This window comes from Callithrix jacchus, chromosome 11 (assembly GCF_049354715.1).
Source record: "Callithrix jacchus isolate 240 chromosome 11, calJac240_pri, whole genome shotgun sequence".
Lineage (NCBI taxonomy): Eukaryota > Metazoa > Chordata > Mammalia > Primates > Cebidae > Callithrix > Callithrix jacchus.
In genome coordinates, this window is record NC_133512.1 from 113,277,613 (window position 1) to 113,292,590 (window position 14,978).

General features: G+C 38.0%; 1 protein-coding gene across 2 annotated transcripts in view; it reads right to left on the bottom strand.

Annotated features, from left to right (window-relative positions):
* The window catches only part of EXOC4 (exocyst complex component 4), an 808,475-nt gene that overhangs the window by 126,326 nt on the left and 667,171 nt on the right, over positions 1-14,978 (bottom strand). For both annotated transcript variants that reach the window (XM_002751973.5, XM_035255084.3), the window contains one exon: positions 633-811. In XM_002751973.5, the coding sequence (XP_002752019.3) occupies positions 633-811 (179 nt within the window). The remainder of the gene's footprint in view (positions 1-632; positions 812-14,978) is intronic.

Consider the following 14,978-nt stretch of genomic DNA (forward strand, 5'->3'; position numbering starts at 1 on the left):
AGTTATTAAAGTTTATGTGCCCTAAAGTTCTCAAATTATTTTTCTCTAAGTCATTGGTCCTTGATAGAAAAACAGGCTTCTCCTAATTTCATTTTCTATTCCTTAATTTCCTTGAAACCTGTGATTGTTATCTCGTAGCCATCTTTTTTCCGGAATACTTGTTGTCTTCATTGTCTCTATTTTCCAGCACCTTAATCACTTCTATGACTCTAATAAAAAGATTAGCTTTATATCAAGTTAAAATGAGGATGTCAGCTGTGTGCACAGCCCTGAGCTCTGAGACAGTTTTTGCCCTTGAGAAGTTGTTGTAAGGAGGAAAGAAGGTACTGCTTTCTGTTCTTGACACACTGTGACTCAATCCTAGATGAATTTATGTTTCTACAGCGTGATATCAAGCTATGTCAACATGGGCCTTCCTGGCTTCTCATATTCCACACAGGGAAACCAAGATTCGTTCCTTCCCAGAATCACAAAGTAGGAGGGGTGCAGCGCAAACAGAATTCTAACCAGGATCTTCTGGCAACTTGGGACATGCCCCTACATGGTGGCCAGTGTACACTCTCATCTTTCAATGAAAGCATTCAGTCTAACTCCTCAGCTGTCCCCATGACAGCTTCCTACTGGATACTTACTCTGGGATGTAGAAAGATTGGAGAAAGCTGACTTTGTTCGACCTGCCAACCATTCCAAGCTTTCATGCATGTTGGCCAAGGCTTTGAGGTCACTGACGTCACGAAGGATGTCTTGTGGAGGGATTAATTTATCACCCAGGTTCCCAATAAGAACTTCAGACTCCTTGCCAAAAGCTGCCCTGAAAAGCAAATTGGAAACACACTTCATATACAGCATGTAAAAGGTAGGACCAGGTAACACTGATTTAGGCATGCCTAGCACAAAGACTGACAGAATCACTATTTTACAGCATGCTTTTTCCTAGGTTTAACTTTGTGAGACAACTATCACATGCCTATGTAACATTATTCTGGTAGGGGAAAGAGTTCTCGGAAGAAGGAACAAGAGACTCCAATGATTGTGCCTTCAACAGGGACCAGTATGGGCCTGATTTATACAGTGACAGTCCCTAGGGATGGCATCTATACTGCTCTCCTGTATGTTTTTTTCCTTGCCTCTTCTCATGCTATAGAAGTTGATAAACAGCTTAGGGTGTTAAATATGTATATGGTTTAAAGCTTATTGTAGTAAAAATAAAACAACCAAGTTAATCTGGCACCTAGAAAATATTGAATAATGTTCAAAAGCAAAGAAGACCTAGCTTCATTAAGAGAGTAGGTTATAACTGAGAGGGATGACAGGCTTCATTCATTTATTTATTTACTTAGTTGTTCTAAAAAGGATCCAACACAAATAAAGTATAAGTATTAAGGCATTTAGCATTTGGAAAGAGAAACCAAATAAAAAAAATCAACATTGGGATCCTTCTCCGGACTGGAAAAATATAATTGAGTGGGTTTCACACAGAGCCCAATGTCTTCAATATGTTGTGTGGGGGAAGGGAGGGGTTAAAAATCAAGTTACAAAGGATGGGGCTGGAAGGGACCTGAGATCATATAGCTTAGCCACTGCGGAGATGAAGTGGAGGCTCCAACAGTCAACTGTTCTGCCTACATGACACATGAGCGGCAAAGCTGGGACTCAGGCGGGCTAATTTCTACAGGTTCCTTTCCCTTTAAAAAGGAAGAGAGCTAAAATTAGAAAAGATGACTGAGAATGTTAGGGAAAAAAGTCACGGCTTTTCAGGAAGGTTACACACAGGTGAGTAAGCAGAACTGATGCTGGAGGAGGTTGGAATAGGCACCTGGAGAGTTTTCTGTAAGTCCCAAGGCTTTTAAAATCCAACACACCTTAAGTGAGAAGAATCAAGAGCTTAATTTAACTAGAACAAGCCAAATTAAGTTTCAAGCGTGCAATGATTAATAACAATTGTTGACACAGTCAGAAAGATGCTTAATTGACACATAGGCGTTTAGCGCCCAGCACTACAGCAGATGCCCAATGTTGAAAGAAACAACTGCTCTGAATCAAATGCTTATCTAAAATGCTTATGCTACCAAGTAGTGAGTCATGACTAGCCTCCTTATTTTAGCACAGGGTTATCTTTTTTAAAGGAAAAATTGCAGTTGATGTTGAGGCAATGAGGAGCAGTGAACCGAGCACATGGAATGTGGGTATGCACCACTCTGATCTAAGGGGCTAGGAAAAGGTCCTGGGGTGGGCCCTGAATTCTGCATTTCTAACTGACTTCCAGGTGATGCCCAGGCTGCTTGTCTGAGAAGCATGTTCTCCTTGAATAGCAAGCGTGGAATACAGACTTCAAAATGAGATAAACCCGGGTCTGAATACTGAATCTGCCACTTGCTTGTTGTGTGACACTGCTTAATTTCCCAAGCATTATTATCTAGGGGTAAAAGAATCGACCCAATATGAAGTAATGTAAGGATTGGATGTGACTCTTATAGCTTTTCACTGGGAAAATTTCAATAACTATGTAAAACTAGAAAGAAGAGTATAACCTCCCATGTAACTCTCTCTCTCCCAGCTCCAACTATTAGCAACTCATGGACTCCATTATTCCATTTATCCTTATTTACGCCTCCCCAACACCACTTCAGAATATTTTGAAGCAAATCATTCAGGTGATAACACAGTGCAAACAACTTGGTACATCTTGTGTTGTCATTATTATTCTTAGGTCTGTTGAGATGTAGTTTGATGAGTTTGAGTCTGTAGTTTATTTAGCATCGACGCAAGATATGGGATGATGAATGAATTTAAGTAGTTAAGAATGAGCAGGAAGAAATATGTTACATATCAAGGGCTAGTTTTACAAATAGAACCTTGTAACACCAGAGTGTCTCACAGTCCAGACTTTTATCAGCATCTTCAGGAAGTTAATTATCGTGACAGAAACCATTAGTTGCCTACCCAGTATCCATGATCCCATGTGTTCTTGGTAAAAGGACCCTGATGCTGTTGGGTTCAGTAATGTATCCAACTTAAAATGAAACAAAAAACCCCACTAAATTTTCCTGCCCTTCCTGCAGATGTGGTGGCCAGTGAGATGTAAACTACAATCAGTAGGTGGGCTTCGAGGAAGCCCTCTCAGTTGGCAGAGACCTCTTTTGCCTTCTCTCTTTCTGGAACAAAGCCAGGGCAACTGGGGCTGCAGAAGCTCTTCTCAAACATCAGGGGACCTCGAGTACGGAAGCCAGTGCTGAGAGTCCTTGAGCCCAAATACAATGGGGCGATGGTGCACTGATGCCCTCACGGAGCAACAATGCAATCCCAGACAATAAAAGGGCTTTTGAGCGTCATGTCATAGCAGAGAAAGATGAAACCCTACTTGTTTAAGCCATGGCTATTTCAAGTTTCTGTTAGTAGTTGCTAAATGCAATTTTTAGCTGAGTCATTTATCTAATTAGCATACGAGATGTCATCCTAAGAAAACTTTCTCTGAATTTGGATAGCTCTAAAATCCACTTACTAGGAAAAGCAAAACAATGTCTCCTCCATGATTCGAGCCCAGAACACATTTAAAGCATTTCCCCTTGGCTGTCACTCAGTCAGATTGTAAATATTTAGTTTTCTTAATCTGCCCTTATATATCAACTCTTCGAGCCCCTTAATCATCTGTGATAGATATAACACAAAAAAATGCCTCTGAGCTGGGTGGTGAAAAATCAACAGGGGAGGCAAATGGCTTTGAAAACCAGGCTTGGAGCCATTTTTATGCAGATTAGGTGGAACCCTAGGTGGAATGTGACAATCAAGACAAATGTATTTATGTAGAAGCCTAATCTGCTTGAGTGGAGATCTTGGGCCCTGGGTAAGTCTGCCGTGTGCTACCGGGGCTTGATGCCTATCCCATTTCCCTCTGGCTCCCTGAGATTTGCTTAACCTCCTCAGACAGGAGAGCAATAGACTGAGAAAAATCCAAACTGCCTCATGTTGAATACATAGCAGACATCTCATTTGACAGGAATCCATAATCACCCCCTAACAACCTGAAAAGAGCACAGAAACTATGACACAGAGAAGAAGTGATTGACAGTTATAACCATTTCACACAAAAAAATCATTCCTTCGAGGATTTGTGTGTGTCAAAGAGCTTGGTGGAAGGTTTTATGTGTTAGAATAACCTTAAAGGGATGGCTTTAGCTGCTTGACTACAGATTTTTTCCAAACCCTCTGATTTATTAAAATATGATCTATCTACAGTATGGAAAACCATGAAGTCATTAGGAATTATGCATACAAAAAGCTTGATAACATAGAATAATGTTTGGTATAGCTTATTTTTCATTATGATATGCAGCTGTGTGAAATAAACTTACCCAACTATAGGTACTATATGATATTAAGAAAATAATTAAATATATGAACCACAAAAAGGCTGGAGGTCTACATGCCAAAATGTCAACTGCAGGATTGTATCATGCGTTGTGATTTTCTATACTGTCCATATATTCTCCAAAAAACAAGTTTAAGTTTTAGTGAAGAGAAAAATGGAACATCTCACCACGTATGAGAGAACTTACAAGTGGGCACGTCAGTTATCCCAGCACATAAAACTGGAGGACATGGGTATTAGTTACTTGTGCCAAAGTCGGAGGCAGTAGGTGCACTGGTCTGAAGCTGGTCTGGATTGGTGGCTCCAGGCTTGTGGAAGACATAGTCATTGTCTCCTGCAGAGGACCTCACAGACAAAATGGCTGCTACCAGGCAACTGGACAATATTATTTCCTCTTTCTAGGCCTGAATTTTAAATACCCTTCATCTTCTGCTTATTATGACAACGCATTATTTAATGAAGACACTATGTATTTTTGAATGAAATAGGCAGCAAATTAACATTGTCTTCAGAAGGTGAAGTAATAGAAACTCAGAAGTAACGGGTGCTCAGTAATTGCTCAAATATGATCAGACACAGCCAGGAGCAGAAATCAGAACTCACAACATGAGTGTTTTGGGTACTGGATCCTGTCTGAGGACTTGACTTTCTAATCGGTTGGCCAACCGGCTCTCATAGAAGCCTATGAAACTAAAGAATAAGGCTAAACCTGTTAAGCTGAATTTTTACCATACAATTATTTATAATCTGTAAAGAGCTCTAGCTGACAAGAATTCATTTAAGATAATTTTGCCAAGAGTGTTAAACCTATTTAACTTAATTTTACCACACAATTACAATCTTTAAAAAGGTCTATCTGACAAGAATTCATTTAAGGAAATTTTGCCAAAGATGCTCAAAATTGGCTCCATTTAGTCTTTAAAGAATTCTGTTATCTACTGAAAGGAAAGCAAAAAAGAAAGAAAACCCTGCACTTTCAGCAGACTTGATACAATTATGAAGGAAACATCGCAAATAGTTTCAAGGATTGATCTGCAGACCTGTGCTATATCCGATCACCTAATATATATATATATATATATACACACTCAGACCTGTCCCTCTCTCCCGGCCCTGTCCCCCAAATCTTCCACCATCACCAATTCTGATTGCTGAGCCTAGACCTAAGATAACTAACTGCCCTAAGAGCCTAGGAAATGCTGCCTGCAAAGTCGGTTCCCCTATGATAAAGAACAGAGCAGGGGAAAGGCCAAGACTGACTCAAATTACCAAGCATATTTGACAACAGTGCTAATTTGCTACAAGACTGCAACATAAAACTAATACATATGGTAATGATATGGGTACAGAAGAGTCTGTCTTCGTTCTTGGGAAATGCATGCTAAAGAGTTTAAGAATCAAGGTCATTATTTCTGTGGTCTACTTTGGAATGGTTTGACAAGAGGGAAGTATGTGTATATATTTGGAGAGAGAAAAGAGTGAGTATAGCAAGATGTCAGTGGTCAGGAAGTCTGTCAGTATGTGGTACATTCACATTCATTGCACTGTTGTTTCAACTTCTCTGTGGGTTTAACATTTTTCAAATTTCTAAAATAAAAACCAAGAGTTAAGCTCAGGGAACAAATAAGAAGTGAGAAAAAGAATTTTTGGGGGACTATTCGAAATCAGCATCTCTCCTACTCCTGTAGTTCCTACGATGGAGAAGTGGGAATCACTTCCTAGATTGACCCCTTGAGAGTGCTCATTTCTTCCCAGCCTACCATGCTTTCTGTAAATGAAGGTTTTATACAAAATATAATATGTACGACAAGAAGTTAATGCACCAAACTAAAGCAATCGGAATCCCTGCAAACTCTCTCTGCCATTTTAATTTCAGATCTAGAGAGAGAAAATTTAGAATGGCAGTCAGTTACGTTTTGACATGTTCAATCCAGGAACGCATAAATGCACAGTTTCTTCTGTCAGTCTATCTTTCTATCCTTGTGGTAAGTATTTTGGACTGGTTTATGTGTTGTGTTCTTATGGGCGAGCACAGAGAAACTGTTATGCATAATTTAGCCTCTTCCAGAAGAAGCAAGGTTAGTTACTAAGGCTATGCTAGAGGCAAAGGTCTAGAGTGTAAATTGCAGACACCACTCTGTTAAGGCAGCTTTGCCACCATGTAGGCTCCCAGTCCAAAGAAAGACACAAACACATCATTCTTACAGAGGCTGGGGTGGTGGCAAAACACCAGGATTCAAACAGCTTCTCCAATTAGAGGCCAAAATCTTAACCACAGGTCAAGGTGTCTGGTAAGTCCAAATGCATTAGTATGAGAGATTACGTTAAAAAAAAAAAAAAAAACTGTTCCTATTTGACTCAGATCTATATAATGTGTATGAGAAGAAATTCTTTAAAATTTCTCTGTGAGTATACTTTTAAGTTACAATTTTTCTTTCCTAGCAGCATAAGTTGTTCTTTTGCCTATATTGTTAACAATGTATTCTATATATTAAATAGTTAACTTTTTTATTTCTGAATAGTTTTCAATTGACGATATAAAACTGCAGCTCAGAATTTGGGCAAACCATTAAGTATTTGTACTCCATATTCTGAGATAACTCCTTCACTATATTTTTCTCTTGGTAGCATATGAATACAGACATACATTCATTCACCAAGTATTTATTAAGCCACTATTGTGTGACTCATTTGATGCCTGTCATTCAACACTTAAATTCTGGAACAATAAAACTAGCTAGGCACTCTGGCCAGTAACCTCGTACCTTTGATACCATGTTGAATCCTGAGTTTATCTAAGAACTTGATGCTTTCACAGGCAGCCTTTGGTTGTATGACAATGTTTTTCTGGAAACCTCACTGGAAAATAGTAATTATAAAAAAGTTGACCAAATTTTCTTTTAAAACAGCTTTACAATTGAAAGTTGTGTTTCTGAGACATTAAATAAATGACAAATAATTGAGGGAAAAAAAGCCATAAATGTAAACTAGAACCTGAAGTAGTAACTAAAAACAGAACAATCATATTCAAAGTTTCAAAATGGGTAGAATACACTAGGTAATTACACAAGCGTTTCCAACCTACTCTGAAGCATAAATACGTAAGTTAAAAACATAAGCTTTACTGGATGTTAAATACGACCTAATAAGCTAGTTAAAGCAAATAAATACACAAAAACACATACACATACACACACACACACACACACACATCACTTCAGAAAAAAATAGCCAATAAGTTGGAGACTCACAGGTTGTCGTTTACAGAGAAAGAGCAGGAGGTGCAGAGGAGGAAGGGACACACGGGGAGTTAGTGGCACGCGGGGGCAGGAACCCAAGTCTCAGTCTCAGGGTTTCTCCATATTTTGTATCCCCGTTTTTGGTCCCAAGCAGATGAGTATACTGATACATCAGTGGGTAAAGACAGTGAAAAAATTCCATGAAAACTGACACTAGGAACTAAGCAAAACGCTAACTGCAAAGCAGCACGTTACTTGGAGGCTGACGGCACCAGCTCAGAGTTATGACATGTGGACTCGGAACACTATTGCATGGTAATGCTCTAGAGCTTGGGAAAAGAACACATCTTTCTTTATTTAGGTAAGCCATTCAAATAAGCCTGGCCACTAACTTTGCTCCACAGATGTTGGCGAGCAACACTAGGTGTAAACAATTGGGTACATGTTTTTTAATTTAGGTGCTAGGACTTCCGTACTTACGCAGTTTTTCTGCCAGGAGTCACTGTATAATAGGCATTATAGAGTGCATCATTATATTAATTACTTTCCATAAAAAATTCCTGAACTTCAAAATAGATTATCAGGTGACAGGAGTAAAATAACCAATAATCACTTAAGTTGAACATATAATACTCTGGTTTCTCAACTACTGAGAATGAGTATATGTTTAAAAGCCATACTTCATACAGCACTGAACTCCTTCCCTGAGTATACCAGCCTGCTGATTATCCTGGTTATTTCTCAAATTGCCATACGACTTCCTCTTGAAGAATTTAAATCTGTTCAGAGCAGAGACATTATTAAACAATTGATCTCGGGCAAGAGCAACAAGGTATCAGTTAAGGTAGCTCTCTTGAAACAGAGAAGGGAAGGGATGAAGAATGAGTAAGGGAGGGGGTTTTAGGAGAAAGGAAGAGAGAGATGTGAGCCTTGGCAGGGGCAAAATGAGATACACATGAACACAAAGAGGGGAGCAGTAGATATGGGGGCTACTTGAGGGTGAAGCGTAGGAGGAGGGTTAGAATCAAAACACTACCCATCGGGTACTATGCTTGTTAACTGGGTGATGAAATATTCTGTATGCTAAATCCCCAAACCATGCAATTTACCCATGTAACAGACCTTCATACATACCCCCGAATCTAAAATAAAAGTTGGAAAGAAAAAAAAAAAAGAGATACTATACAGAAGAGTAAATGCTTTGTGTAAACTTGGCAAAAAGTGAAAATGGCTTAAGATGACCCACTGTTTTTTCTGGGATACAAGTGTTAAAATGACACTGTGTTTGCAGAGCAACAGGGAACTATCGGAGCAGTCACAGGGTCAGAGGATGTGTAGATAATTCTTTTAAAAGCAAACAACAATTTTAAACCAAAGGAATAATTACCCATGGTTAAATAACCTATATTAATGAGTAGTGACCCCAATGTCCTACTACTCCCCAGTCTCAGTCCTGTGCCCCAGAAACAATCACATATCACTGTTTAAAAAGGTACTACTGCTTCTAAATTATTCCAGTGATGTTCGCCATCTCTCTAAAGAATCTGTTGAAATGGCTACTTGCTGATGTTAATTTTAGACATTGTGTTTTGACCTCTTGCTTGATGGTTAGGTGAGGATCCCCTCCCCTGAGCTCCAATTCCATTCCCTTCCTGTTTCTAAGGTAGTTGTAGGATGCTTTTTAGTTCCCTGGTCTCTTCTGTGTAGGTTTATCCATATTTTTCCCTCCAGCAGTAGCGCTCACCACACTATTAAGGGTCTGCTTATTTGTTTGACTCACCCACAGACTGTGAGCAAGGGAAGCAGGGTGGGGTGTGGAGGGGTAGAGGGTTTCTGGGAGGAGATCTTGGAGGAGTTGATACCTGAGCTGAATCTTGATGGCAAAGATGAAGAAAGAGGATGGTGAACTAGGAAGCTGAAAAAGTTCAACAGGGAGAGAAAGACAAATGTGAGGAGGCAGGTGGTTCTTCATCCCCTGGCAGGGAATTTCAGCTTGCACCAGAAAACAGGCATCAGCAGAAACAGAGCAGGGCTAAGCCTACAGCAGGCATGGGGCTTTCAGCAGTGGTTCTGGATGGTCTCACTGCTTGCCCTTGTCTTGGGAACATGTCTGCCTGCAACCTACCTAGGCTTGATCACAGACATCCTGCCCATCACCACAATGGCACAAGCGACCACTGCCAGCGTTACTTTTTCAAGGGCTAAGTGGGACTACACTGGAAGAATTGCATTTTTTTTCTTTTATTAAGCCTCAACTTAAAGAGGAATGGTATTAAATGTCCACCTTAATGAAAAAAATTAAATAACTATATCTGAAATTAAACAAAAAAAATGAAATGTAGACAAATTAGTGACACTTTAATGATACTAACAGATAATTATAATTCTCAAATAATCGTCCAAATACATTAGCATTAATGTGATGTGTAGGGGAGATTTTAAATTTTGTTTTTTTTTCCCATTTACTGCTAATCTTATGCTAACAAGAATTGTATCATTTTCATATAATAACGAAATGCCTAATTCGATCATCTTGAACATTAATTGATATGTCTGCAGCTGAGTCTCCAGCTAATGACCTGTCTTTCTTGTTTAGTTTTAAGATTTAAGTCAGCTTCTCATCCAGACTTGCCTGACAGCGTCCTATATCCACCTGTGACCTTTGTCTCATTTAACTAGGGAAAAGAAAATATTTTAGTAAAGCATTTTCTACTCTTGCACTTATTTAATATATTCATGTTTTCTGATTTATCTTTCCTTTTACAATTATATTTAAGAAGTCATATTAAGCCTCCAGAGATAATGAAACAAATGTCTCTACTTTATGAACATAAATATGAACATTTTGTTTAAGATAGCTGAAGTCCTCCTTGCCTGCATCGCTCCTTTCATTTACTCCTTCACACGTACCTAAAGATTCTTCATAGCTATAGTTATCTGGAACCTTTTAACAGCTGTTGCTTCTATTACTTTGAGAACCTTTCAAATTTCCAACTGGAACTTTTCTGAAAATCATTTATGCTCTACTTTATTCATATAATTTCCACATCTAAACACATTCCTAGCTCTGCTAGATTTCTGATTCTCTTAGAATTGTTTAATCTGAATTGGATGAAAAAAATTGAAGAGGTATAAAGACCTACTAAAGACAAAAACAAAACAAACTAGTTAATGATAGTTCTGAGGACCAGAATGTAGGCCAGTGAGTTACCAAAGGGAATTTCTTACTATGTATATAACTTTTAGAGAGTTCACTGAAGGCTGAGGCCTCCTCATTTTTTTTTTTTTTTTTTTTTTTTACATTTTATTCCTTTCATTTGGGGAGTGGCTCATTCTTCTCATTCATTCAACATTTACTGAGGACCTATGGCATGAAGACCTATGCTAAGAGGATTCCACAGAAGAAAAGTAAAAGTGCAAACTCGATTTTGGCTTTTATTCCTTTTTCACTAAACCTTTAATATATGACTCATGCCAAATAAAAACTTAAGATCAACCGCCTTGCTTGCTGGAAATTAATATTTTGCTGTTAATCATGTTGACTTCCTAATTTCATAAAACCACAAAAGGTAATCATAATAAACATACCACTCATTTGATTCTCCAGACAAAAAGTTATTTTCTAAATAACTCAATAACTAAAAATAGCTACAAAATGTCCTTTAGTCTCTCTTCCTTATTCAGGACTGCATAACCCTCTACCCTAAACTGAATGTAATTTATTTTATATTATTTTTATATCTCATTCCCCCATCTTTTTAACAATGATTATTACTTTTTCTTTGGATTGATTAGTCAAACATATAACTCAGAGGAAAATAAGACAGGCAGTTTTAAAGCACCTATATTCAACATATTATTGTCCCCCAAATAAAGCTGGATATTCTGTTTAGTAACCTGTTATTGGAAGGGAGAGAACCTATAACAATATAATACATTAGGTATAACATAATGAATACCAATGATAACAAAATACAGAGTCAAAATTCTTACGTGATAAGTGTCTGTGACATTAGCATAAAATGACTCAAATATCAGTCAAGATTATGATGATCAATGGAAATGAAGGAATAGTTCAAATGTTAAAAACCACAAATTCCTGACCCATTTTTAGGCTGGTCAGTCATAGTGTGGTGGCTCTGGTCAGATAACCTAGAGTCAAATTCTAGCCCTGTCACTTAGTGGCTCGGTGAACTTGGCAAAGTCACTTACTTCCTCTGCACCTCAGTTTCCTCATATGTTGAGTAGGAATAACAATTCCCGAAAATTTGTACTGCTGCTGTACAGTGTCAGCCACTGAAAACTCGTACTGCTGTGATTGCTGGAACAGACTGGACAATCTTAATTCTTTATTGTGCATCTTTCAAGACTAATCTGGAGATTTTATATGTTGCTTGACTTTTATCACTTGAAAATTCTGCTCCAGGTCGTGCCAATCACACCTATCCACTTAAGGATTTTCAAACTCAGCCCTAGAGAACAGATTCTTCTCCTTTCATTCAGGGTATGAATGAAAGGGGGATAACTATTGGGGGGGCTGTTTTTCTAATACACATGGCCTCCCTAGCTCCTTCTCTGTTCTCGTTGCTTCCCCCAACACCTTATCCCTCTCTTAATTACATCTCCAGAAGGCAGGAATGCCTTTTATCAGCAGATACTCATTGATCTCAAAAGGATAAATATATACACAGATATGGCAGGTGCAAAGACAATGGGCTAGAAAGCCTGCTTTCAGCTTCTTTGGGAATAAAAGGATATTTTCTATTTTTCTTTTTTCTATGAAAGCCCTTGCTTGACCTATTTTTTTCCCCCTCCATTCAAAGTTAAGCCTGGAAATAATACATTTTATTTTTTAGTTAAAAAAAAACAAGAATAGAAAAGAGCCTCATTTAGTAATGAAGGGAAAGTAACCTTTATTCAATGCAAAGGGCACTGGATTCTATATTCATCTATGTGCCAAGCAGCCCTCTGAGCTTTAAAAACTAATTATAGGGGGAGATGGTGACTTTTCAGTCTTTTTGGCTCATGCCATATTATACAGTACTCTAAAGTGCTAAATCAAGGCACTCTGTCGCGTCTACTACACTGGAATATCAATGAAGAGCGTCCTCTTCTGCTTACCTGTGCTTTCAACTTCTAACGGGGATAGAGAACGTGACAGGTTAAAAGGAAAGAGTCAATCATATACCAAATAGACCTAAAAGTTATTTTTCTTCTGTTAAGGCAAATACAGTTTGTTTTTCAAGCCTTGTCTACATGCAAAAACATGGACAAATCCTTTAGGCATAATGTTCAGCAAAACAAATCAGACGCTATGATTAAATTGATATAAAATTCAAAGACAAGCAAATCTAAACCACAGTGATGAAAGTCAGAATAGCTGTTTCTTTGGCAGCAGGACTTTTGGGGATACTAGAAAAACTGTATATTTTGATCTGGGATGGCATATAATGAGATATAACATTACATTTAGTTATACACTTAAGATTACACTTGACTTCCTGTATTAAGAAACGTACATTTAATTTGTTTTGCCTTCAAATTTAAGATGGAAAGTGACATAATTCAGTGAGCAAAACAAGAATAAAGAAAGCCAGGATCTTGACTCTAGCTTTTCTAAATCAGAAGCATGAGGTGGTAAAAACTCATTTCTTTGGTTCAGTATTCTCTTTTCCAGAATGGGGCTAGAAATCATTCCCTTCAATTTAAGCTATTGAAGATACCCAGTAAGACTGATGGAAAATCCCATTGCCAAGCATAAAATATAATTAAGGAGTTACACAAAAATAAGCTGAGGAACAACAAGATGTACAGTCATTTTAAAAAATCTGTAAAGTTGGGAAAAAATTGTTCTTCCATAAACTGCTTGTAACGCAACTGTGAAGGCTGCCAGCCATAATTAGATGAGTATGCTTACAGAGAAGGAGTGGGGGTTCACCCAGGCCTCTTCCAAATCTGGCAGTGGGAAAATATTATGATAATACTGTGAAAAAGTGGAGCCTTGTGGCCTGACCTTTGTCCTAAGGTCACTTTAATTATTTCTACTCAGGGCTCTAACCAATCGATCTCTCAGTCATTCTTTACCTGTCTTGATAGAAAAAAAAATCCTGAAGTTACTCTCTACACTATAGCCATGACAACATGATGCAAATTAAGGGAAGAGAACAGGTAGAGGAAACAAAAATGTAAGAGATTTATTTCAGATGCTGGGGAAAAATATATTCAGCACAATAAAGGTTTTAGAAGAAAACATCTCTGTGACTTTGATATAATCATAGATTTCTTAAACTGGATTCAAAATGTCCTGTCCATAAAAAAGAACAAATTAGATTAAAACTTTAAAAAGTCTGTTTAGTAAAAGATATCATTAAGAGAGTAGGCCGGGAGCGGTGGCTCACGCCTGTAATCCCAGAACTTTGGGAGGTTGAAGCAAGCGGATCACGAGGTCAAGAGATCGAGACCATCCTGGCCATGGTGAAACCCTGTCTCTACAAAAAATACAAAAATTAGCTGGGCGTGGTGGCACGTGCCTGTGGTCCCAGCTACTCGGGAGGCTGAGGCAGAAGAATCGCTTGAACCTAGGCAGAGGTTGCAGTGAGCCGAGATTGCGCCACTGCACTCCAGCCTGGCGACAGAGCAAGACTCCGTCTCAAAAAAAAAAAAAGAGGAAAAAAACGCAACCTATACAGTGGGAGAAGATCTGTTTATCTACCTATCTATCTATCACAAAGATGTTACAGCCAGATATACAAAGAACTCTTAAAAATCACTAGAGAAAAGACAGAAAAGCTAGTTAAAATGGGCAATAGATTTGAACAAATATGTTACAAAAGAGGATATCCAAACGGCAAATAGACAAACTGCAAAAAATGTGTTCAAGTTCATTATTTAAGAGATAAATGCATATTAAATGACAATGAGATCCCCTTTCAAACCTACTAGGCTGGCTAAAATAAAAAATTAAGTGCTAATATATGGCACTTAATTTATGGTGAGATATGGAGCAACTAGAACTCTCATACAACACCACAAGAGTGTAAACTCTTACCACTTTTTTGGAAAATTATTTGGCAGTGTATACTAAAACTCAACATACACATACACTATTACCCAGAAATTCTACTCCTAGGATATACTGAACCAAAATGCATGTACATGGTTATCAAAAAAAGAAAAAAAAAAACCAGAATATTCACAACAGCACTATTTGAAATAGTTCCAAGTGCCTGTCAGCAAAATGAATGTATTAATACACAATATGTGTTAATACATATATACACACACATAGACATGCATATGTATAAACTTTTAAAAACCTTGTGTTAGTCACATCATGAAATACAATATAGACTATGGAGTAGTGAGAAACT